The sequence below is a fragment of the Neofelis nebulosa genome, chromosome 18 (genome assembly GCF_028018385.1).
Source record: "Neofelis nebulosa isolate mNeoNeb1 chromosome 18, mNeoNeb1.pri, whole genome shotgun sequence".
NCBI classification, from domain to species: Eukaryota; Metazoa; Chordata; class Mammalia; order Carnivora; family Felidae; genus Neofelis; species Neofelis nebulosa.
This window is the reverse complement of record NC_080799.1, coordinates 6,431,792-6,455,440: the sequence shown is the minus strand read 5'-3', so window position 1 is coordinate 6,455,440 and position 23,649 is coordinate 6,431,792. Positions and strand designations below refer to the sequence as shown.

Below are 23,649 nucleotides of genomic sequence, written 5' to 3'. Positions count from 1 at the left end.
GGTTGGACGCATGCATATATGTTGAATGTGCGTTGAGTAGGCTTAGAGAGGTGAAGTGGCTTGTTCAAGGTCACAACTAGTGAGAGGGCTGAGCTAGGATGCAAACCTAGGTGTCTGGGGCCTCGTGGTAAACTGAGCTTTAATTGCAAGTGTGGCCTTATGACCTGCAAGCTTTTCAGCGACGTGTGTATAAATCTACACTCAACGTACTGACTCACTTTTTGTTTTGTTTTGTTTTGTTTTTTTTGTATGGAAACCATTTTTTAACCCTAGATCCTCACAGTAGCCTTGTCAGTAAGTCTCTGTCTGGAAGGTTGATCCCATTGTATTAAAGATATGTTTATTTAGAGAGCGCACGTGAACGGGGGAGGAGAAGAAAGAGAGGGAGAGAGAGAATCCCAAGCAGGATCTGTGCTGACAGCACAGGGCCGGTCTTGGGGCTCCATCCACAAACAGCGATCATGACCTGAGCTGAAATCAAGAATTCCCCGCTCAGCTGACCGAGCCACCCAGGTGCCCCAATTTTAAAGGTGAAAATAATGGTCAGAGATGTGGTGTGGCCTGCCTGAAACAGAGTTGATGAACCCATGTGTGTCTTACCCAGTTTCTATATTCTTAATATCAGCATGGAGAAATGAAGAGGGGATCAGATGAGAATGATGCTGTTTTTCCCATCTGTAGAAACAGGCATGAGAATATCAACAGTGGTTGTGTTGTTTAAAACAGGATGACATGTGAAAAGGAAGCATTGAGACTTGGCATCTTGTTTAAGTAGAGTGGAGTGATGAGCACTGTGGACTAAGGACTAAACAACTTAGTACATGTAAGGTCCTTGAAACACTGCCTGGCCCAGTGCTAGTCATCTCAGCTTTCACTCTGTGACCACTGAACGGGGTCATGTCACTTCTGGTCCATCCAACAATACGACAGGTGAAGGAATTGAAGCCCAAGTCTCCTAAGTACTGATGATCATTTAGATGGTATCTGTCACCAGAGCATAAAGCCACTAGTTTATTAACAAAGTGATGAAAATATGAATTAACAGCATAGATGAAATTGGGTCAGCAAACTGTGGCCAATGGGCTAGATTTCCTGTGGTCTGTTTTTGTATGGCCTGTGGACTAAGAATGATGTCTTGTGTGTGTGTGTGTGTGTGTGTTTAGTTTATTTATTTGTTTTTTGAGAGTGAGGGAGAGAGAGAATCCCAAGCAGGCTCTGCACTGTCAGCACAGAACCCAATGTGGGTTTCGAACTCAAGAACCGTGAGATCATGACCAGAGCCAAAATCAAGAGTTGGACACTTAACCGACTGAGTCACCCAGGCACCCCAAGAATGGTTTATAAAAACAAAACAAAACAAAGCAAAATATCCAGCAACTGTGTTACAGAGGCTCTATCTGGCTTAAAATTTTTACTCTCTGGCCAACCCCTGGAGCTGGATTTAGCATTCAGAAGATACTTAGCATTTTCATGCCTCTTCATGTAGGTGGACAGTATGCTTCTTTGAAGTCATAAAGTCAGGCCAGGTAGCCACCTACCTTCCCAAAAACATGTACCCCTTTGTCAACCTTCACTGTAAGTCTGCCATGACCACGAACTGTGTGTGGTGTTGTTTCCACCTTCACATAGCCCATAGGCAGAAAGATAATTTCCATTTACTTAGTACCTAGGGGCACCTGGGTGGCTCAGTCTGTTAAAGCATCCGACCCTTGATTATGGCTCAGGTCATGATCTCACAGTTGGAGCCTTGCGTTGGGCTCTGCACTGACAGGACAGAGCCTGCTTAGAATTCTTTCTCTCTACCCCTCTCATTCTCTCTCAAAAATAAATGAACATTAAAAAAAATCTATTTACATAGTACCTAGAGCCAAGTACCAAGGTGAATGCTATTCTTTTTTTTTTTCTTCAATATATGAAATTTATTGTCAAATTGGTTTCCATACAACACCCAGTGCTCATCCCAGAAGGTGCCCTCCTCAATACCCATCACCCACCCTTCCCTCCCTCCCACCCCCCATCAACCCTCAGTTTGTTCTCAGTTTTTAAGAGTTTCTTATGGTGAATGCTATTCTTAACCTTATCTTACAAAGGACGAAACTGAGGCACAGAGGGCAGTAACTGGTCCAAGGGCACACAGTAGTGAAGAGCCACTAAACCCAGAATACTTGACCCCTGAGTCTACTCTGTTCATCACTGCACCACTGGTAGAGTGCAGAGGGATGTGCGGCACTGCAGAAGTGTTGGGGGAGGGTTCCAGTATGACTGCCTAAAGACTGAGGTCTTTGTCTTCCATTAAGAGAAATTCTTGGAAAAAGTATAGATGCATCTCTGATGAATCTGTTCATTTCCTGGAGTTTTGTGATGGTGCTGTGTTTGGCTTTCCTTAAGCCTAATGTGATCCCCCCCCGCCCCCATGCTTATAAATGTTTAGTTTTTGTTAAGGAAACACTTTATATGTCTAAATATATAGAAAAATAAATTTTAAATTGTTGGCCTTTTCTCCTGTGATGTGCCAAGGCACCATGCCAGCCCCTGAATGTGGTCACGATGTGAGTATGTTTTCACGTTAAAATACGGTGTTTCTTGGGGGGCCTGGGTGGCTCAGTCCGTTAAATATCTGACCCTTGGTTTTGGCTTAGGTCATGATCTCATGGTTCCTGAGATTGAGCCTTTTATTGGGCTCTGTACTGACACTTGGAATTCTCTCTCCCTCTGTCTCTGCCCCTCTCCAGCATGCACTCACTCTCTCTCAAAAAAACAAAAACAAAACCAAACCAAAAAACAAGCTTTTTTTTTTGTTTTTTCAATTTTTTAATGTTTATTTATTTTTAAGAGAGAGAACGTGAGTGGGGAAGGGGCAGAGAGAGAGGGAGACACAGAATCGGAAGCAGGCTCCAGGCTCTGAGCTGTCGGCACAGAGCCCGACGCGGGGCTCGAACTCAACCGAGAAATCATGACCGGAGCCAAAGTTGCACATTTAACTGACTGAGGCACCCAGGTGCCCCAACAAAAAACTTTAATGGAAAAAGTGTTTCTTTTGCACATCTCCCCCAACGTGGTCCTATTATTAAAATCATGTATATTTTTAATGTATTTTTTATAATTTTATTTTTAAATAATTTTTTTTTTTTTCTTGAGGGAGACCATGGGGAGGGGCAGAGGGGGAGGAAGGGAGAGAATCCCAAGCAGGCTCCATGTTCAGTGCAGCACTCCACACGGGGCTCAGTCCCATGACGGTGAGAACATGATCTAAGCCGAAACCAAGAGTTGGACACTTAACCAACCAGCTGAGCCATCCAGGCACCCCTTAAAAGCATTTTTAAACTTTATTATGGAAGAATTCAAATACAAAGGAAACAATAATGTAATGAATGCTTTATACTCATTACCTAGTGTCAACAGTTAGCAACATTCTGCCATTCCAGTTCCATCTATACCTTTCTCATGCACTCCCCACCATGTATTCATATTTAAAGCCAGTTGGTTTTAGAATGACTTGTTTGTATTCCTCACTGCATGCAAGAAGGCTTTGAGACTGTCGCAAAGGTATGGAGTATGTTAAGAAGAAATGTGATATAGTTATCCTTGAACTAAATAAAGCCTCCTGATCCAAGTGAAGACAGATGTGGCATGTAAGATGTATACTATTAAACTTACCTAGGAATAGCTTGGACAGGGTGACAGAAAAAGGTAATTATTCTCGAATGACATTATTGTTTGCTGTTGGGTTAACATCATAGACACTAAACTCTCCAGCAGAGATTTGGTTCATTTGAGACTGTCTCATATTTCAAAAATACTGCCAAACTAATCAGTTCTCTGCACAGAACTAAAGGGTGTGATTAATCCCTGAAGTTCTTTATGCTTAAAATGTACTAAAGTTTGGGGTGCCTGAGTTGATCATTCGGTTCAGTCTGACTTCAGCTCAGGTCATGATCTCACGGTTTGTGGTTTGAGCCCCACATCAGGCTCTTTGCTGTCAGCGCGGAGCCTGCTTTGGATCCTCTGTCCCCCATCTCTCCTGCCCCTCCTCCCTATTTCTCAAAAATAAGCATTAAAAAAAAAAACAAACCCAAAAATGTATTAAAGTTTGGTTTGTATGCCATTTCTTTCTCTACCTTTGTCTTTTGTTTGTTTCACCTTAGTGTAGATCTTTTTTTTTTTTTTTTTTAATTTTTTTGGAATGTTTATTTTTGAAGGAAAGAGAGACAGAGTCCGCAGGGGAGGGGCAGAGAGAGGTAGACACAGAATCTGAAATGGGCTCCAGGTTCTGAGCTGTCAGTTCAGAGCCTGACATGGGGCTCAAACTCACAAACTGCGAGATCATGACCTGAGCCCAAGTTGGTCACTTAACCAACTGAGCCACCCATGCGCCCCTAGTGTAGATCTTAATGACATTCCAACAATAATATTAACAGTTGACAGTTCTGAGTACTGTTCAAAATGGTTTTTTTTTTTTTTTTTTTTTTTTTTTTTTTTTTTTTTAAGAGAGAGGGTGCAAGTAAGGGGCAGAGAGAGAGAAAGTAAGACTCACCTGAAGTGGGGCATGAGCTCACCCAATGTGGGACTCGAACTCACGAACTGTGAGATCATGACCTGAGCTGAAGTAGATGCTTAATTGACTGAGCAACCCAGGCACCCCAAATGCTTTTACATAGATTCTCATTCAGTGCTTGGAATAGCCATTTAATAGACAAGGAAACTGGAGCTCGGAGGTTATATGGGAGGATAGTGCTAGTGCTTGAGATAAGGAGGGGGGAAGGAGGCCTTTTAGGACATAGCGTTTAAGTTGAGATAGCCATGTGGTGGCTTGGGAGCACTGCACATACCAAAGCCCTCGGGTGAATAAGCAGAAAGGGTCTGAAGTATGGTGAATGGATGAAATGGTTGTCTGGCGATAGAATGTTGGCTCCTGAGAGCAAGGCTCTTGTCTGCAGTCAGTGCTGTACCCACAGTGCATAGCATGCTGCCTGACATACAGTAGGTGCTCCATATTTGTTGGATGAGTCTAGATGGAAGGTTGGGGCCAGTTTGTTTGGGACAGGCAGTCTAAACCATGACTCTAAAGCTATGTATGCAAGTCATAGGCTTGTGCCTCCACTTGTCACCTGTGGCTTATTGACAAACACTCAATCTGGTCCATCTGGGCCAAATGTCTGCTTCTCCAGATGACCTATAGCAAGTTAGAAGCTGCCATTAAGCCTTGTATTTCTGTTTATGACCCAACAATCCTTGCCCTTGTTAAATGTTGGGAGATATTGAGATCTGTGGGATTCCCCTTAGTGGACTCCTGAAGGAACTTTAGTCTTTCCTTGGATCCCCAAAATGGAGAAGAAACCTTTGAGTGATTTAATCTGGCTCCTTCTCTGGTCGGTCATCTTTAAGAAAGGACAGTAGTCTTTGACTCCTTACCCTGAAGAGGATACCTGCTCAGCAGCTTTTTACAGTTGATCTCTATGGGGAGGATGGAAAGGGAGACCATTCCCTTATTTAAAAAAAATTATTTTTAATATTTATTTATTCTTTGAGAAAGAGAGAGAGCATAAGCAGGGGAGGGACAGAGAGAGGGAGACACAGAATCAGAGGCAGGCTCCAGGCTCTGAGCTGTCAGCACAGAGCCTGACGCAGAGCTCAAACTCATGAAACACGAGATCATGACCTGAGCCGAAGTCGGACTCTTAACCAACTGAGCCACCCAGGCACCCCGGACCATTGCCTTCTTATGAGCATCTGAACATTCCCAGTTCTCCCCCACTGTGGTCTTCCCTGGTCCCCCTCCTATTTTACTCTTATGCTGAGATGAGTACAGTATGGCCTCAACCAGGAGCCCTTCCTCATCTCTGTCCCCAGACTCTCATTGGAATATTTTCTGGGGCCCAGTGGATGATTTGGAGTGGTTTGTATTAAGTCATTTGACATCTGTGGTCCCAGGTCGGTTGCTTGAAGTAGAAATCAGATTGTCTTGACGACCTGAGGTTGAGCCCTGCCTCCGCTCCCTGCGTGCCGTGTGACCTTGGCCAATTGACCCAATTTCTCTGAGCCAGTCTCTCCTACCCCTTATAAAATAAAGGCATCAGCCACCTGCTGTGAAGATTCAGTGAGCTGATACATGTAAATATTAGTTTTGCAACAGTTTTTTGGTCCTCCACTTTACTTTCTTCCTCATGGTCCTTAGGTTGTTTTTACATAGTTACTGTTCTTCAGAATTTTGTTCATTAATACAGCTGTCGCTTTATACAGACTCTGACTTAAAATGAATACGGTATATAATATATTTACTCATAATATTACCTGTGTGCAACCTCTCTGTAGTGATCTTATTGAATGGTTGAAATAAGTGACATAGAAGGATGCTGTTTGTCTCACTGGAGATTTTTTAGTGTGTCTTTCTACTCTTCCTTTTTAGTACCAGTGAAAGAGAAGAAGCTCATGGATGTGAAGCTAGGAGAGCTGCCAGGCTGGATACTGATGCGAGATTTCACCCCTAGAGGCATTGCTGGCGCATTTCAAAGAGGTCAGAGCCTATGGACATGTGTAAACAAAAGCAAATACCCAGGTCTCTTTTTGCCCTGAGCTCAGCCTGATAAGTTATGGAGAGGTTAGCCCCTGGATCTCCATGACTGGTCCTATCAGAGTCTGGCTCTAAGAGATTTCAGCCAAGAAAATGTTTTCTGCTGCTTGGAATCAGTACCACTGCCTTTGTCTTAAATATGTCTGTGAGCATTTTTACATCATAAGATTTTCCTTAAAGAGGAAATTGAGTTTGAAGCATGGTAGCCATCAGTCTGTAATGTAATGCTCGTATCTCTGCCAGGCAACAAACTTCCAGGACGAATGTTTGAAATCATCTATGCTTCCGGGCTGTGCATGATCAGAATCAGTCCTGTGGAACCAGTGTCCTCATTCCAAGAATTAGACACCCACATCACCCCACGGGGACCTGTGTGGTCTCCAGCTTGCTGGGTGTGTGTGTGGTGGGGAAACCTTCCTTCCACTTTTCTTTCCAGTTCTGGCCACCCTGTAGCTGGCTCTTGTGTGCCAGGTTTCCTTCTGCCCTGAGGCCTTTCCTGAACCCAGATTAGAATACTCTGCCTTTTCCCCATACTTAGTTTACGACAGTCCCTGACTCCTCAGCCTGAGTGAATGTGGCCTGTTCATGCCCACAGCTCCCTGTACTGCTCCTTCACAGCTTCCCTCACAGTTGTAAACTAGGGCCTTCTAGGATCACTTCATTCTTTTTTGTCAACTAACCCATGAGCCAAGAGGGCAGAAACTTTCCTCACTGGTGGGGGTACCTAGGAAAGAGATGATCGCACAAAGCCTTCTTCTTCCCTGATAGGCTGACCCAGCTGGCCACAGCTAAGTGGCCCTTACTGGGGTTGGATTTTGGGTCAGAATTAGGGTAAGAAGATCGCATAGGGCTGGAGGTGAGGGTGGGGTAGGATCAAAGGCTAACAGGCTGAGCCAGAGAGCACAGGGGCAGAATCAAGGTGGGCCTGCCTAGTGGGGTCTTGTCCTGGGCTCCTGGGGCAAAACCCATGGGGCACTTGTGCTCTTCCCTTTATCAGCCGGTGAACTTAGGGGGGTTGTGGCTTCAAGAGCCACAGCAGGACTGGATCCCTGAATTTAAGCCAGCCTCCATTTTGCAGTGTGTGCCTCATTCACAGCAAAGCAAAAAGTGCCCTCCTCTCCTGTTTGCAGGTTACTACCGGTATTACAACAAGTATGTCAATGTGAAGAAAGGGAGCGTTGCTGGAATTTCTATGGTGCTGGCAGCTTACGTGCTTTTCAACTATTGTCGGTGTTACAAGGAACTCAGTGAGTGTCTCTCAGATTGCCTTCCCTTCAGTGGGGTTTCTCTCATCAGGGTGGTATTGGTTTGCGGTCAGGTTTACAAGTACATCATTGTACTGACAATTGAAAGATTGGGGGGACTTGTTAGAATATAGAATGTAGGATGTTATTTTAAGTGAGAAAGTTGTGGCAAAGAGAAAATACAGGAAAAAGTGACATGAAGCTGGGATAAAAGTAACACTTGGGAAGCGTTCTCTAAGGTACTACAGGGCTCCGCGGAGCTTCATCTTCCCAGCAAGCCAGCGCGAAGAGAGAAACAGGTTGAGTGGCACAATCCAGGGTCTGTTCAGTGCTCTGGAAGAGGGTGGCTTTTCCTGGTTCTAAGACCAGAGAGGATCTCCTGTGGTGGGAGATGCCCAAACAGCTCCAATGGCAGCCACGGACTGGGTTTCATGGGCGGTTTCTTACAGTGTCTGGCCCCTTGCCAGTCTGTGAAATCCAGGTGATGCTAGCTCTGAAGGCCAGAATCTTGGGGACTTTTGAGTGCGTGTTCCTTTTGGGAAGGAAGAGGCTGGCCAGGCAGCAGATGAGCTCAAGATGCCTTTGTACCTCCAGGTCTGTGGATTCTGCCCAGATGCTGGCAGGCAGGTTCTGGGTTGTCTCCCGAAAGTTCTCAGGACGCTTTTATGTGAATTTAGCCGCAAGCCCTCCTGTCGTCTTGTGCTCTCACTATACCTTACCTGAAACTTACCACCTTGCCTTTCTAACTTCAGAACATGAGCGGCTACGCAAGTACCACTGAAGAGGGCCCAGTATGGAGGCACATTCGGCATTCCTGATCGTGACCTTTGAATCCTTTCATATCCTAATTCAGAATTAATGTCCAATAAAAGATGACTGATACTCAGACTGCTTCCCTGGTTGAGCCATTTCCCTGCCCTCTAAGAGCTGGGGTTCTTGTGGAATGCCCAGCGCTTTGAATCCACGGGGGGCTTCCTACCACTGCTTTGGGGTCTCATCCCAGCTTACCGTAGGTGGGGGTGTCATCTAGTTAAGCCTGTCAAGTGCCCAGAGGGGTTTCCCTGCTCTTTGCCTTGAATGTTGCATACTTCTGGCCTCTTGTCGGCTGATGGTTTTACATCTACGGAACTGGTGCCCGGAGTTCTTAAGAATGCCTTCCCCTCCCCAACCTTTCTGCATTTCTCAGGCCACAGAACCTGTAGGAAGTTCAGTGGGATGACTCAGGGGAGCGAGGGAAAACACAGGCCCTGACAGAAGCTCACAGCTGCCCATTTCCAGCACCTTCATCCTTACCCTTCATCAAAGGTCTTCAGTAGGGGTGCCTGGGTGGGTCAGTTGGTTAAGCATATGACTTCAGCTCAGGTTATAACCTCACAGTTTGTGAGTTCAAGGCCTGCATCAGGCGCTCTGCTGTCAGCACAGAGCTTGTTTCAGATCCTGTCTCCCCCTTCTACTCCCCTCAAAAATAATAAACATTCAAAAAAAAAAAAAAAAAGGTCTTCAGTAAAGTGATATGAGGGCCAGAACTGGCCTCTTGAGAGGTGTGTGGTAAGCACATATACGGCATGGAGTCTAAGGGGTGAGATGCTGCAGCTAATTATCTCCTAGAAGATCCAAATTTGAATAAGCAAGTATCATCCAGCATCTGAAATGAAGGAGACCTACTATGTGGCTGTTCCAGAGGCTGAGCTTCCAGACTTCACCAGCTGCCAGTACAGAGGCCCTTCCTTCCAGCAGGTTCATGTTTGTTGAAAGGGGACAAGCAAGCTCTGGTATGGAAGCTTTGTGCCAGGCATTGAGCGCAGCCAGGAGCAAGAGTCCTCTCCTTGGTGTGGGTCCCTGAAGTAACCAGACGCAGCTTAAAAAACAAGCTTTAATCGATCTCATAAAAATGGTTCTTGTAACTGAACTTGAACAGGCCCACTTGCCCAGCAGGCTGCAGGTGACAGTCTCACATTTCCAGGTTCAGGGGCAGGAGGTAGGTGCACAGATAGACTGTGTCATCGATTTACTGGGTGGTCTGCAGCTCCAGCTTAAGGCATACCTTCAGCCATGCCACTGATAAGGAGGCGCTCCAAGGAAATGAGCCCAGAACAAAAAGCCCCTCACACTTGAGAGCCCTGTGCCCTTCCTCTCAACCACTGCCACCTTGGAGCAGGGCCCAGTTGTAGAAAGAAGGAGTGCACTTAAGTTTGCCCCAAGGGGCCGCCTCATTCAAGTCACACGGACAGGCACAGCTTCTGAATTCAGCAGGATGTGGAGGAAGCAGGCATGACCAGCTTTAAAATGATCCAACAGCCCCTGGGGTCACCAAGAACTGGTGTTTAATGAGGTCTCGAGGGGAAGGGCTGCCTTCCCTACAGACTGGCAGGAGCCCTTCCCCACCGCTTCCTCCCCTCCCCAGAGGGCGGTGTGCAGGGAATTGCAGACAGGTGTCGATGCCTAGACAGACATGATGCCGACTTGACCAAACTGGAGCACTTGTCCCCTTTTAAAAAAGTTTACAGCAAACAATAGGGAAACTGTCAGACGTAGCCCCTCATAATGATGAACCCTGGCATGCTTGCCTGCCTGCTCCAGCCAGAGTTGCACCAACACTGGCGTTAAACAGTTAAGTGCACGCTCCCAAGGATGGCCCAGGGTGGTCCCCGAGAGTGGGGACCCTTGGGCTGCTCTGAGCTGGCTCCAGCTGCTGTCACTGTCCACTGAGAAAGGCCAAGTGGCCTTTGGTGCATCTGTTGGCGTAGTGTCCTTTCTCGCCACACTGGGAACAGCAGGGAGGGAGGGAGGAGACAAAAAAAACAACACCGTTTTCAAATGCAATTTTCAGGTAAGGTAGCACCTGCCAAATACCAGGTTCGGTATGGGGACTCCAAAATTCTCAGTCATCCAGACTTTCATTCAGACACAACGAAGAAACTCCAAAGGTATCACAGAAGCTGCAGAAACTCCAGGAACTCGGCAGATGGAAGGGGGCTGCACAGCCAGAGGGTGACCTGAGAGCACACAGCGGGGGTTTCTGCAGGCTGGGCCCCCGTCAAACATGGGACCTATCCATGGAAGGTCTGTCGTGGGTGGCAGGATGAGGAGAATCCCATGGGAATTGAGCTCCCCCACCTGTCTGGGGACCAAGCCCCTCTGGAAGGCTAGCCAGTCACTTACCTTTCTGAGGCACTGTCTGAAGACGGGAGGCAACAAGGTGAGAGAAGCCACAAGGCTCCTTCCCCAACTCGGGGAGTCATTGGCATGGACACGGAGGGCGGGCTGCACCCAGTTTTCCTGCCTGCCTCTTGCACCCTTGCTTAAGCTACCCCCCCCCCTCCCGGGGCAAGTTTTGGTTACAGGATCAGAGAGATGGGACAATGGTTAGACTTGGGTGAACAGACCCAGAAAATCACTTGAAAAATCTAGCACTGACTCTGACCTGTCCCAGCTCTGATTTTCCAGGCCCTGCCTTAGCTTCTCTTCATTCTTTTCACTCCCCAAAAAGAAAGGAATTAAAAGGTAGTGAATGGCAGAAGAACGGGACAAGGGTCAGGAGACAGGAGCACTCACCCTGCACTAATGCACCCAGTGCCTTCCCAACCCCAGCTTCCTCACCCTGGAATGCCCAGATCTCTCGTCTGCTCTATCCCCCTGACCCCACAGTGCCTGCGTTTACCCAGGCTGTCTGATATGTATGTGTGACTTTGGATGAGTGGCCTGTGGAGCTGCCGGCTGACCCTCTGGTGAGATCACCAGAGGGAAGGACTCACTGGGACCCTGCTCACAGCACCTGGCATGTCTGTCAGCTTCCACAGCTGGCCCTGGAGAACCCAGGATTCCTACAAGGTGTCTTGAATATCAACTATGAAGGGCCTGATGTGAGAAGAGGTTGTTGGGTTCTGGCTACACCTTTGTAAGTTCCAGGACTTGGGAGAGCTGGCTTCAAAGGACTCGCTGCAGAGTCCTGGGGCAGGGTGGGGCGGGGGGTGTCCAGAGAACAGCTACAATGCCTCTGTTTCCTCATACTTGACGGATGACTGGTCAAAAGTGTTCTGTTCTCTCCTCACCTGGGAGGGCTCAGGCTCAAATCTCTGAGGCATTCCGTGAACCCAAATGCACATTTAACTTTAGTTAAAGCACCTGGGGGTGCTTGGGGGTACCTGCCTTCCCCTCCTTGCAGAACACAAACCCCTCCTGGGAAACAGCAATAACAGTCTTGGTTCTCTTAGTAGAGCTGGCCCAGGGCAGGTGCTCAGTGAGTGAGTGAGTGATGGCTGTGGGAAGTGGCTCAGCCTTTCTTGAGAGAAAGTTCTAGGAACAATTTAAGCTAAGCGTACGCCCCTTGACTCAGACCTTCTACTTGTAGGTATGGATGCTGCTATCAGACTAGAGCTCATAGAGGTCTAAGTGTCAGATCCACCATGGTTTTTAGTAACAAAAACTATAAACTGCTATCCACAGAGAACTGGGAAAGTAAATTGCGGTTATATTACACAGCCAGTGAAACAGATTACATTCACATATATTGACATAGTTCAATCCACAACATAGTATTAAGAAAAAGAGACTATAGAAAGTTATACACACTAGAGCCCTACGTACATTAAAACGTACTTTCATTGTGCTTATGTAAGTTTGGCACAGCCGTTCTCTAAGTGGGGTCCCCCATGGGGCCTGAAGGAACACCAAAACCAAAAATCGTGACAACACAGCACACTAAGTCAAGTGGCTGTTTTAGGAAAGGTGGGAATAGAGAGAACACTGTGTACCTGAAACATCTCTGTCCTCTAAATGTTTTTACAGAAAGCGTGTACTAATTCTGTATTTTGTAAAATACTGAAATCTGAAGTTTTTGTAAGCCTAGTTCTACTATCAGTTGTTTCTGCTGACTTCCCTCGGTGGGGTTTGCTTCCTTCTAGGTTTTGTGATTTTTGATTATGAACTCATTCTTCGGAACTTTAGCTGTGGGAATTCTGTGTGGTTGGGCTGAGAATAAATTCCTCATAGAGCCAGATTCCAGGGGCCCACATTTGGGGCTGTTTCCGATTAGAAAATTCAAGTCTGTATAGCCTTCACCAAGGGTGTGCATACAGCCCCAAACTCACGAAGGGTCCGTTGGTGACTATGAAGTCTCAAGGCACTTTTCTCCCCCCTTTACATCCAGAGCCAAGAACAACACAAGTTTTCTAGCAGGACTTTTAAAAGTTTACCCTTCCCCTGAGCGTCCCACTCTGTTCAGGGGGATTCTAATCTGTTTTTTTCCTGGGTGGTAAAGCTGTCTCTCTCATTTGGGTATGTGCCCTTGTGGGATGTGAGGACATCCAGAAGCTTCAGGGCTCCCTTCCCTTAACCCATGCTTCCATTTTGTTACTGGCCTCTGGAAGATTCCCCTCCCTTTCCTTCAAACTCTGTCCTTGCATTCAACAGCATGTGTGATCGTTCTGTTGGCCCTGGTGTATCGTGGAAGGAAGCAGCATGGTCTCTAGCCCACCAGAGTAGCCCATTGTCACTTTTATGGTCAGCAAAAACATAGATGTTTTCAATTTTCAAAATTAACTGTCTGGGGAATGAGGGAACAGCCCCTGACTGTGAAGACCCTGCCCCATCCCCCAGCCCCAGGACTCACCTTGTAACAGGTGACCTGCTCCAGCGGCCGGGGTCCCCGGTTGCCTGCGCTGCTGTTTTGACTCTGCATGACCCCGATGACCTGCGGGGCTCTCTGCTGATTGGGAGAAGAGTTCTGACTCGTTAACTGGATCAAGGAGGACGACCTTTGTAATGGCGGATTGTTACTTTGCTGGAAAGAGTTACACAACACGGTTTTACTGCGGAAAACACGTGCACGCAGACTACCAATGGGGACAGGAAAAAAGAGGGCGGGACTGCTCCCGCATGACCAGCAGGAAGAAGGGCTTCCGCGGTGGCCCTGCTCAGGAGAGCAGCCAGAAAAGAAACATCTGGTGATGATGGCAGGAGCCGCTGCCCGAAAAACACCATGCAGACACACAAAAACGAAAAATAAAAGTAGAAAACAAAACACCAAAGAGACAAGGAGGTCTCTGGGGCAGCAGGGCGAGGGCATGAGCAGGCCTTACTTTTGTTTCTGAGGTTCTAGCTTCAGGTCAGGATGAACGCTTGGTTCAGCCAGATGTTTAGCAGCCTACACGGCGAGCAACAGTCACAGAAAAACAGTTGGAGGCTGACGTGCTGACCTGCGGTCTAGGGGCTGAGAGGGCCCTCCACTAGGGAGTCATGTGAGCAAGGGGGATGGGGGGCTCGGGGCTCGGGCCGGATAGCTAGGCCACCTCCTAACCAAGAGGGGTCCCGGCCCGGCCTCCGCAAATACAGGAGCACTGAGCTAGAAAGCCCCAGGTTGTCAAGGCTGTACCCACACCCAGTTCCTAGCTTTGCGAGGAGTTCTGAGTCGTCCCACAGCCTCCTGAGGGTGGGGGTCAGTGCAGTGGGGCCAGGGGCGGGGGGGGCATGCCCCCTACCAGCTGCTCAGCCTGTAGCAATGAAGGATGAGCAGGGCTTTGGCAATGGGGTCAGAGTCCAGCCAGGTAATAGGTAAGAATTCAAGATCAGTAGGCGGGTTTACTCAGCCTGTTGAGACCCTGCTTAGTGCACCTGGCCAGCCCTTCTTCTGGGCCCCCAACCCTTGACTCCCGGGTGTCCTTGGTTTCGGGGGGTGCTGCTGCAGATTCCCACTTGTCTATGGCATCTCTCCCTCTCCTCATGCTTGAGGGGATCAGCCCATTGCTGGGTTGTGGGACCCCCTTGTCTAGAAAAGTGAAGCCAGCTGGTCCTTCAGCTCTGTTCCAAGCCTGTCCTGCTGGGAACCTCCACTCAGAGCGCTAAGGGTACTGGCAGGAGAACCAGTCAGCCTCAGTTCTGCTCCCCAGCTGCTCCTGCCCAGCTGCGGGACCTCAGACGAGGCCCTCCCTCTAGTTTGTTTCCCTGTTTGAAACAGGAAGGGCTGGAACCAGAAGCAAGAGCAGCAGACCCACGGCGCTCACGCTGCCCTCCGCTCTGGCCCCTGGGAGCGGGGGTGGGGGGTGAGACGCCACTGAGGCACTCGCCAGGCAAGAAGGGGCGAGAAGCCAAGTGGGCATTCGGCTCTAGCAGACATAGCAGAGAGCCCTCCACCTCTAGAGGGAGATGCAAACCATTCTGCTCCCTGAATTTTCTGCTGGAACTCAGGGTGACTCCCCTCCTGTCCCACCTCCTCACTGCCTTCTCACACATCACCAGCCGGGGCTGTGGCGGACCGTGCACCAGGGCAGGCAGTGCGGGGGCCGGCAGCACTACGGGGCCAGGGAGGGGCAGGGGCACAGTACCTTTGTCGGAGGCTGCGTCTGCTGTGGCAGTGGGGGCTGCTCGGTGGTTCCCATCGGCAGTTCAAATCGAGGGCTGGTCACCCCGCAGCCAGAGGGGATGAGAAGGAGAAGAGGAGAAGAGGGGATGAGAGAGGGGCCATGCCAGGAGGTATTCCCAGGAGATCACAGGCAGCCTCTGCCCAAGCACAGAGCAACTCACCCAGACATGGGGAGGGCGCCAGCTCTCAGCTCCGCCCCTGAAGCCTCAGGGGACAGGGGTGAAAAGAACTGACTTGTCTGGGCAGCTCTGCCCACATCTAGCTTCGGGACCTTCACAAAGTGCTGCTGCCTCCGGAGGGCTTTTTGTTCATGGGACCACCCCCCACCGCCCCCACATCCACTTCTAACTCAGGTGCCAGACCACCTCCGACAAGACACAATCCCGAGGAACACACCCGGCTGCCCCGCAAGCAGGAATCCCTGGGCCCCCTGCAGGCTCCTGGCTCTCATCCAGAAAGTGGCGCCAAGTCTGCAGCACCTGCCACCTGCCCACTGGGTGGCAGTGACCAGGATACCATGCTTCTGTGCAGGTGTCCGTGGTGTGGACAGAAGCAGCCCAGGGTGGGGGGTGGAGGGGAACGACACTACTCTGCGGTCCCAGCGCCACCCCAGGGAGAAGTCCGACTCCACAACCACCCAAAGTGACAGATGTGCACTAAGGCCCAGGAGAGGAGCTCTGAGCCCTGCTGGGCAAGGTGAACCCCGCTTTAGAGGCTACGGACCTGCCTCAGACCAGTGCCAACCCTACCACCATGTGACCGAGGCCAGTGGCTAAGCTCTGAGCCTCAGTGTTCCCACGCGCGAAATGGGGTCATCCTCTCTCACACACACTTGAGAGTTATACAAAGTAGTATATGTGGAATCCCAAGCTCTGACTCCACAGAGGCCCCCAAACTGCAGTCTCCTTCCTTTAGGGCTCAGGTTCTTAACCAGAGGTGCCTTACAAGGCATGAGCTTTTCTCATGCACGCAGCCCAGCTTTCATCAGATCTATGACCCAGGAAAGGTTAAGTGTTGGGCTAGGCAGAGCCACCTCTGAGCTCAGGGAGCAGCAGTGACCCCTGCCCCAGGTCCTGTGGGGACACCACCTAATGATCAAAGCCCAGCTGGACCCAGGAAAGATCTAGAGGGCAGCAGGGCCTGGGGCAGGAGTGGGGTAGGGGAACAGGGTCTGGCTACTCACTGCATGAATTTACAGGAGGGCCCCTCTGGGCAGAATCCCACGAGGTAATTCACACAGATGACTCTCCGTGTGTGCCGGTGCCTGCACAGGGGACCTGTGGAGCCAAGCGTCTGGGTCACTCAGACTCCCCTCTTCGAGGGATGGCCTCGTGCCCCTGTGCCAGTCAGAACCTGCCTACACCACTGCCTGGGGTGCAGAGAGCAAGAGCAGGGCTTTAGATGCTGGCTCTGTCTCATATCCATTCAAAAGGGACAGCAGGCAGGGCACACAACCTCTAAACCGATAGTTTCCTTACCGAAAATCTAGGTGAGAGTGCAGTCCACACAGGAGCTTTGGGAGGCTCGGGCGAGCTGAGGGTGTAAAAAAGCCTCACTAGCCCCAGATGCCTAACACCAGATTTTGCTGGGACAGGTAGAGGGTCATGTGGGGACAGGAAGCAAGAACCAGCGTCTTGCTGGGGGCCCAGCCACCCTGACACCTACCATGCTTGCAGAAGCCACGGTCGTACCAAGGGCAGTCCTTGATCTTGGACTCAGGGTCGATGTGCAGGAAGGGGCACTCCTTGTTGCTGCACTCCCCTGCAGGGAAAGCCAGACGTGCGTCCACCTGGGGCAGCTCCGGGAGAGCCAGACCCAGACCCACCTCATGGCTCTCTTACCCAAAGGGGGTATCCTGGACACTGGGCAGGGGCCCAAATATGCAAAGGCACCAACTGAGAGCAGGAAATAATTGGTCTCTACCCTGATGAGCCCTTCACATCTACTAGCCGGGACAGGCGAAAGGTCTGAGGATTCCACCTTTCAGAACAAACAGGGAAGATTTGGGAACTCAAGGCTGAAGTCCTGTGGCAGAATGTGATAAAGCCTTTATGATGACACCTCCTCTTAGGAGCAACTGGCCCAGCTGGCATCGTTCACCCAACTATGGGATCCACCCCCTCCGCACTTGCCCTCCCCGATCCATGTGACACACGGAAGGACAATCTGATCACTGGTGGCCAGAGAACACGCAAATCCCTTTCCAGACCCGCAAGCCTCTATGTGGTCTAGCCCACTCCTCCCCAGGCTCCTCCACCCCCAGCCACATTGCCCCCCGCCCCACGTGACCGGCCCCTTCTTAGCCTTCAGATCCCAGCTCAGGTCTCCCCTCCTGAGAAAGACCTTCCTTGACCACTTAGCCTAAAGGAAAATATGGTCCTCATGTGGTCCCATTGCTGTTTATTTCCTTTAGAGTGTTTATTGCATGTCATTTTCTTTTCTTTTTTTTTTTAACGTTTATTCATTCTTAAGAGTGAGAGAGACAGAGTGTGAGTGGGGGAGGGGCAGAGAGGGAGACACAGAATCAGAAGTAGGCTCCAGGCTCAGAGCTATCAACACACAGCCTGATGCAGGGCTCGAACTCATGGACCATGAGATCACGACCTGAGCTGAAGTCGGACACTCAACTGACTGAGCCACCAGGCGCCCCTTGCATATCATTTTCTTTTATTTTTTAATTTTTTTTTTTTTTTAATATTTATTTATTGCTGAGAGACAGAGAGAAACAGAGTGCAAGCAGGGGAGGGGCAGAGAGAGAGGGAGACACAGAATGTGAAGCAGGTTCCAGGCTCTGAGCTGGCAGCACAGAGCCCGATGTGGAGCTCAAACTCACTAACGATGAGATCATGACCTGAGCTGAAGCCTGATGCTTAACCGACTGAGCCACCCAGGTGCCCCATGCATATCATCTTAACTTTGTCTCACTGCTGTCAGCTGCCTCTGTCCCTGGGCCACCAGAACAAAAGCACCGCGGGACGAGAAATGGGTCTCTCCTGTTTACTACCGACACTCCAGTGCTGAAAGAGGACCCTCACTTGTGTCACAGGTAACAGAAGCTGCATGGTACATGTGCACCGGGGTGAGCTCTGTGGGGAAAGGGCAGGCAGGGGAGCATCAGAGGCAGTGGGGAGGTTGCCAGGCCCGGCAGGAATGAAGGAACCCAGGTCAGCCTTCAGGGGTGCTCTTAAGAGTCTTCCAGGAGGGCTGTCTCCTGCCTTTGGATCCAGATGGGAGATGGCTTCCATGAAAAGGGGACACCCCCCTTCCAGTGCTGGTTCCAGAGCTGGTTTGGTGGTGGCAGTGGGGGGCGGGGGGGGTGCGGCTGGGAAGCCTGGGTCCTACTTCTGACTATCTGTGCATTGACTTCATAGCTTATGCTACCTCTACAAAAAAAGCCACAACTATCATAATAAACCAGCAGGGCATGCCTGTTGGGCTGCTGGAATAATTAATGTCTCCTAATGACAGTGCTTTGAAAGCGTGCTGCATGTCCAGTGCTCCCCAGCACCCCCAGCCCACCGCAAAGTATAGCAGGCTTCCAGCCCCCCGCTGAGCCCCTGCACAAGGCCAGCGGTCCCAGGACCAGAGCTCATCCTCATCCTGACCAACAGGGCTCCTTCCTGGGCAACCTCCGCCCACAGCAGAGAGCGGTGGATTCTAGTTCCATCAGGGAGCATAAGGGCTCTGCTGAGCAGCCCCCTCTGCCCCCGCTTCTCCATGCAGTCCTCAGGACAGCCAAGGGCACATGTTCTCTATACAGCGAGCAAGGCAACCTCAAGGTGAGGAGTGGAGCTCTTGGCCACCACAAGACAGCCCCCTGTTTAGGACAGTCAAAGGAATACCTGGGATCGCACTCCCAGACAGAAGGAACCAGCTCAGACCTGGGGGGCAAGGAGTCGCCAGTCTGGAAGCAACAGCCGATATGAGGGAAAAGGTCAACGTGAGCAGAAACAAGGCCTCCTGCCAGCTGCACCCACCATGGGACCCTCAGTTGCCTCATCTTCCAAAGAACTTGAAACTAGAGGGCCAGCTGAGGTCGGCAGGCACCGCGTGAGGCTCTCATGTGAAGCTGTAAAGATGGGAGTTAGCAGACACCATGGGCACCTGAGCAGCTGTTTATCCCCTCTGGGTGTCCGTTCTGGGTGCCTCTCCAGAGCTCCTGAGCCTGGATGTCCGAGTACAGAGAGGGGCCGGGCCATCTGCTTACCGAACTTGGAGTAGAAGTAGCACTCAGGCATCTTGGTCATGTCGTACTCGTGCAGGAACTCGCACTGGTCCCCCTTCTTGCACAGCCCCCGCAGCCAGTGCTTACACACAACCGTCTTCTCGCCACTGATGTGGCGGAATGGGCACATGCCCCCTGCCGAGAAAGACAGCGCACTGTGAGGAGGGCGGCGCCTTCACCCCACATTTCCCTGCAGTATCTGGGAGCAACATGTCCTGGGAGGTGGTGGTTGCCCCTGGCAGAAGGCAGTACATGGGCACACGTCTAAGTTTTAATTCTATATTTTCTATGTGTTTTGGAAAAACCTAACTAAAACATCAAACCATGCTTTCACAGATATTACTGTAAGATGGAAACTTTTTTTTTTTTTAAGATAGGAAGCAGGATTTATTGGTGGGCATAAATAGGGAGGGGTAGTGCTGAGATTCTCATGAGTGCAGAGCCCACCATTTGTCCAAGGGGCCACGATTAGGGATGTATTTGACCCCATAGCCATCTGGGATGAGCTGCTTTTCTGCCACCATGTCTTCAAATTCGTCTGCATTAAACTTAGTAAAGCCCCACTTCTTGGAAATGTGTATCTTCTGGTGGCCAGGGAACTTGAACTTGGCCTTGCGTAGGGCCTCAATCACATGCTCTTTGTTCTGCAACTTGGTACGGATGGACATGATGACTTGGCCAATGTGGACCCCGGCCACTGTGCCCTGGGGCTTTCCAAAGGCACCCTGCATGCCTGTCTGGAGCCTAGACTGGAGAAAGCGTGAGGCCAAACTTCAATGTCCACCAGAAAAAGCTGTATCCAAGGTCCCTTAGGGCAACCCATACAATCAACAGGCTGTATAGACCACCAAGGAGGCTGCTGTTTGCAGGCACACCACACCGGGCCCCATGGGAAAAGAGCACAGTCGGCTTAATTGGCTGCAGTAAGATGGAAACTTAATAAGCCTTAGGGTGGTGGGGAAATAAGCTTATTTGTTAATTAAAGGATCGCTTTAGTGATACACAGACATAACAAAAATTGTAGGGGTAGTTAAAAAAAAAAAAAAGATCGGGGTTTGGGAAACACGGCTCTAAGAAACAGAAGGTAAAGAGGATACCAGCAGAAGCCTGGACCCCAAGTGGGCTCCACTTCTAGTTATAAATGCCCACTTAGCCTCCAAGAATTAGGAAAGAAAATCAACTTCAGAATTAAAGAAATGCTCTGTATACAAACTGGCCTTCTGTGGCAGGAACTGAGCGACCAGCCACCCAGATGGGACAGAGCTGCGCCCTTGGAAACTCGTATTTATTTTTATTTCATTTCATTATTATTATTTTTTTTTTTGGAAACTCATATCATTTCATTTATTTTTATTACTATTATTTTTTGGAAACTGTTCTTTTTTTCTTTAAAAAAAATTTTTTTAATGTTTATTTATTTTTGAGACAGAGAGAGACAGAGCATGAATGGGGGAGGGGCAGAGAGAGAGGGAGACACAGAATCCAAAGCAGGCTCCAGGCTCTGAGCTGTCAGCACAGAGCCCGACGCGGGGCTTGAACCCATGGACTGCGAGATCACGCCCTGAGCCGAAGTCAGACACTCTGTCTCTCTCTGTCTCAAAAATAAATAAACATTAAAAAAAAAATTAGTTTCCAAATAAATTTGCCTACAGGAAGAAAAATGCCCAGACCTATACATGGCATGTAAGGTCTCACCTGCAATCTGTCTCCTTATGAATCAATGGATGGTCTGGCTCCAGCAGCCTCTGTTGGAGCCCGGTTAGTATGAACAAAGCTCCACAGGACAGACTATTGTAGGGGTTTTTCATGAGAGGATACAGAGGACAGTGAGCTTGTGCAGACTGTAGAATCAGAAAGGCTTGGGTTCAGACACTGGCTCAGCCACTCACTAACTCTGTAATCTTGAAAAAGTGCCTAAACACCTCAATACACCTTCTGCCCATGTCACAGGTCAGCTCGTGGCCACAGGGAAAGTGAGGTGAGAAGGCAGACTCAGAGTGAGGGTCCATCCTGTGTTTTAAATTTCAGGCAAAATTGGGGCGCCTGGGTGGCGCAGCCGGTTAAGCGTCCGACTTCAGCCAGGTCATGATCTCGCGGTCCGTGAGTTCGAGCCCCGCGTCGGGCTCTGGGCTGATGGCTCGGAGCCTGGAGCCTGTTCCCGATTCTGTGTCTCCCTCTCTCTCTGCCCCTCCCCCGTTCATGCTCTGTCTCTCTCTGTCCCAAAAATAAATAAAAAACGTTGAAAAAAAAAAAAAAATTTCAGGCAAAATACCCCATAGTGTTCCTAGCCTATCCAAAGCACAGTGATTTCATCTAGGGACACTGTTAGTCTGCAGCAAACCAGACCTGACAGCCTATAAGTCTGCTTGAAGGCTGGGTGGTGGAAAGCACCTCAGGAGGAATGTCGGGGAGCCAGTGATTTCTTACCTTTGCCACAGGCAGCTTTCAAAAAGAATTCGCAGACAGCAGCCCCTGACTCTGCAGAAAGGAAAACAGAGACATCAAACAAAGTGAGGTGTGACTAGGGACAGCTGAAAACACAGGGAGGGGACCCTCCTTGCCTTTAACCACAAAGGGTACAGGAAACGTTCTGGCAAAAAAATGCAAAGCCAGACCAAGCCAGAAAAAAGCTGCTCATTTTAGCCATTCCCTGCAACATGAGACACATATGCTGGGACCAGTTATTCTGAGAACCTCCTATAAGCAAGATGCTTTCAAGTGGCTGTGGAAAGGTTAGGGCATAAGATCACAGAAGTTAATTACCCCCAGTTTGGACATGGGATGGTCCAGAGGGCTAAGACTGTGCATGAGAAGTGTGGCCACTTGAGGGGAATGAGGCTACAGGGGGCTCTTCCAGGCCACGGACTGGTAGGAGAACATGGATCTCTGGCAGTCATAAAACACAACATAGGGAACCGCAGACCGAACCAGTCAAGAACACTGGAGAGCTCACCTGGTTTTACTAGGTACTGAATGGCCGTAGACCAAGTGGTCTTCCACAAATCCCTTCCCCCTCCCAGGCCTCAGTTGCCCCATCTGTGGATTGAACGCAATGACCTCTAGGCTTTAATGTTACAACATCAGATTCCAAGTGTGTCCAGAAAGGAAACAAGAAAACTGCTGGGTTTTTTAAAAAAAGTGCTAGACATGGGAGCACCACTTGGGTGGCTCGGTCAGTTAAGTGTCCAAGTCTTGATCTCAGCTCAGGTCTTGATCTCAAGATTGTGAGTTCAAGCCCGGCATCAGGCTCCGTGCTGGGCGTGGAGCCTACTTTAGAAAATAAATAAATAAAAATAAAGTGCGAGACATCCACCTAAGTTGGGGGGTGGCGGAGCCAGGAGCTACCATCTGAAGGTGGAGAAGGAAGGGAGCTCAGGCAGCTGCCCAGCTGTGATGAATGACCCAGAGTTGGGGTCCAGAGAAAAAGTGAGGGATAGGCTCCCAGGGGGCAAGTCTCAGAAGAATGGAGCTTGAGTGTCTAATTGGGAATCTCCTACAAAGAGGGACAGGTGGTCCTTCCTCCAGCAAGACTCCTCCAACCGCCCAGTACTGATGAAAGCAAGAAGAGGGTGCTCAAAGTGGGGAGCAAGTGAAAAAGGTGGATATCTAATTATTTTCCTTTAGTCGGGGGAGCGAAGTAATTTCCAATCCAGGACGTTCGCTTTCATTGAAGAATTATTTGAACAGCCAGACATGGTTCTGCCCTCCTGAAGGTTGTATTGGGACAGCCCCAGGGGATCAAAGATCCAAGAAAGGGGGACTCCCGAGCCTGAAGGGGGTCCCAGAATGGGGAGGAAAGGAGTCCCAGGCCCGATGGGGAGCAGGCCCCGGGACCGAGGGAGAGGGGTCCCGGGGCAGAGTCGGTCGCGCCCCTTGCCCGCAGCCCCGGCCCCGCGCTCACTGTCCATGCCGGGGAAGGGCAGCGGCTGTGCCCCGAGCTGCTGCTCCACTGCGATCTCCAAGTCAAACTTGATGTGGTCCACGCTGGCGATGATTTCCTGCATGGCGGCGGCGGCGGCCACACCGGCCCGACTACCCCTGAGGTCCCTCGCCGCCCTCACACTTCTACCCGCCACCGGCCCCACCGCTCACGGTCCTCCGCCTCGTCTCGCCTCGCCTCGCCGCCGCCGCCGCCTCCCGAGGGATGCCGGGAGCTCCCGGAGCCCGCGCCGGCCTTTCGCCTGTCCAGACCCGGCCAATAGAGCGCGGAGTACGGGCCGCTCCGCCAGGCCCGACTAGCTGCCCGCCG

General features: G+C 50.1%; 3 protein-coding genes and 1 non-coding gene across 13 annotated transcripts in view; 1 reads left to right on the top strand and 3 right to left on the bottom strand.

The window, feature by feature from the left end:
- The window catches only part of ATP5MF (ATP synthase membrane subunit f), a 57,957-nt gene extending 49,254 nt beyond the window's left edge, over positions 1 to 8,703 (top strand). For 5 of the 8 annotated variants that reach the window (XM_058710825.1, XM_058710828.1, XM_058710823.1 and 2 more), the window contains 3 exons: positions 6,407 to 6,514; positions 6,815 to 6,963; positions 7,702 to 7,803. In XM_058710825.1, the coding sequence (XP_058566808.1) occupies positions 6,407 to 6,514; positions 6,815 to 6,963; positions 7,702 to 7,737 (293 nt within the window). In that variant the 3' untranslated portion in view covers positions 7,738 to 7,803. Of the gene's footprint in view, positions 1 to 2,517; positions 2,550 to 6,406; positions 6,515 to 6,814; positions 6,964 to 7,701; positions 7,819 to 8,567 lie in introns of those variants that run through there. The other 3 variants (XM_058710829.1, XM_058710830.1, XM_058710827.1) reach the window with 3 other exon arrangements.
- Positions 8,704 to 9,674: 971 nt separating this feature from the next.
- CPSF4 (cleavage and polyadenylation specific factor 4) lies at positions 9,675 to 23,569 on the bottom strand. 3 transcript variants are annotated; one of them, XM_058710819.1, is made up of 8 exons: positions 23,302 to 23,569; positions 21,828 to 21,878; positions 19,383 to 19,535; positions 16,841 to 16,936; positions 16,359 to 16,452; positions 15,138 to 15,210; positions 13,427 to 13,522; positions 9,675 to 10,579 (listed from the first exon to the last, which is right to left on the bottom strand). In XM_058710819.1, exons 1-8 carry the CDS (start codon positions 23,402 to 23,404, stop codon positions 10,511 to 10,513), a joined length of 735 nt encoding a protein of 244 aa, XP_058566802.1. In that variant the 5' UTR covers positions 23,405 to 23,569; the 3' UTR covers positions 9,675 to 10,510. The 3 variants fall into 3 exon arrangements, with proteins under 3 accessions (XP_058566802.1, XP_058566801.1, XP_058566803.1); XM_058710818.1 differs by having other exon boundaries at positions 13,427 to 13,597; positions 23,302 to 23,568; XM_058710820.1 differs by having other exon boundaries at positions 13,427 to 13,519; positions 23,302 to 23,567.
- On the bottom strand, positions 19,627 to 20,303 carry LOC131501102 (large ribosomal subunit protein uL16-like). The gene has a single exon (XM_058710832.1). The coding sequence runs from the start codon at positions 20,129 to 20,131 to the stop codon at positions 19,829 to 19,831; it is 303 nt and encodes a 100-aa protein (XP_058566815.1). The 5' UTR covers positions 20,132 to 20,303; the 3' UTR covers positions 19,627 to 19,828.
- Positions 20,192 to 20,324, bottom strand: LOC131501760 (small nucleolar RNA SNORA70). The gene has a single exon (XR_009256887.1). It is a non-coding gene; the product is annotated as a small nucleolar RNA SNORA70 (small nucleolar RNA).
- Positions 23,570 to 23,649: the final 80 nt, after the last annotated feature.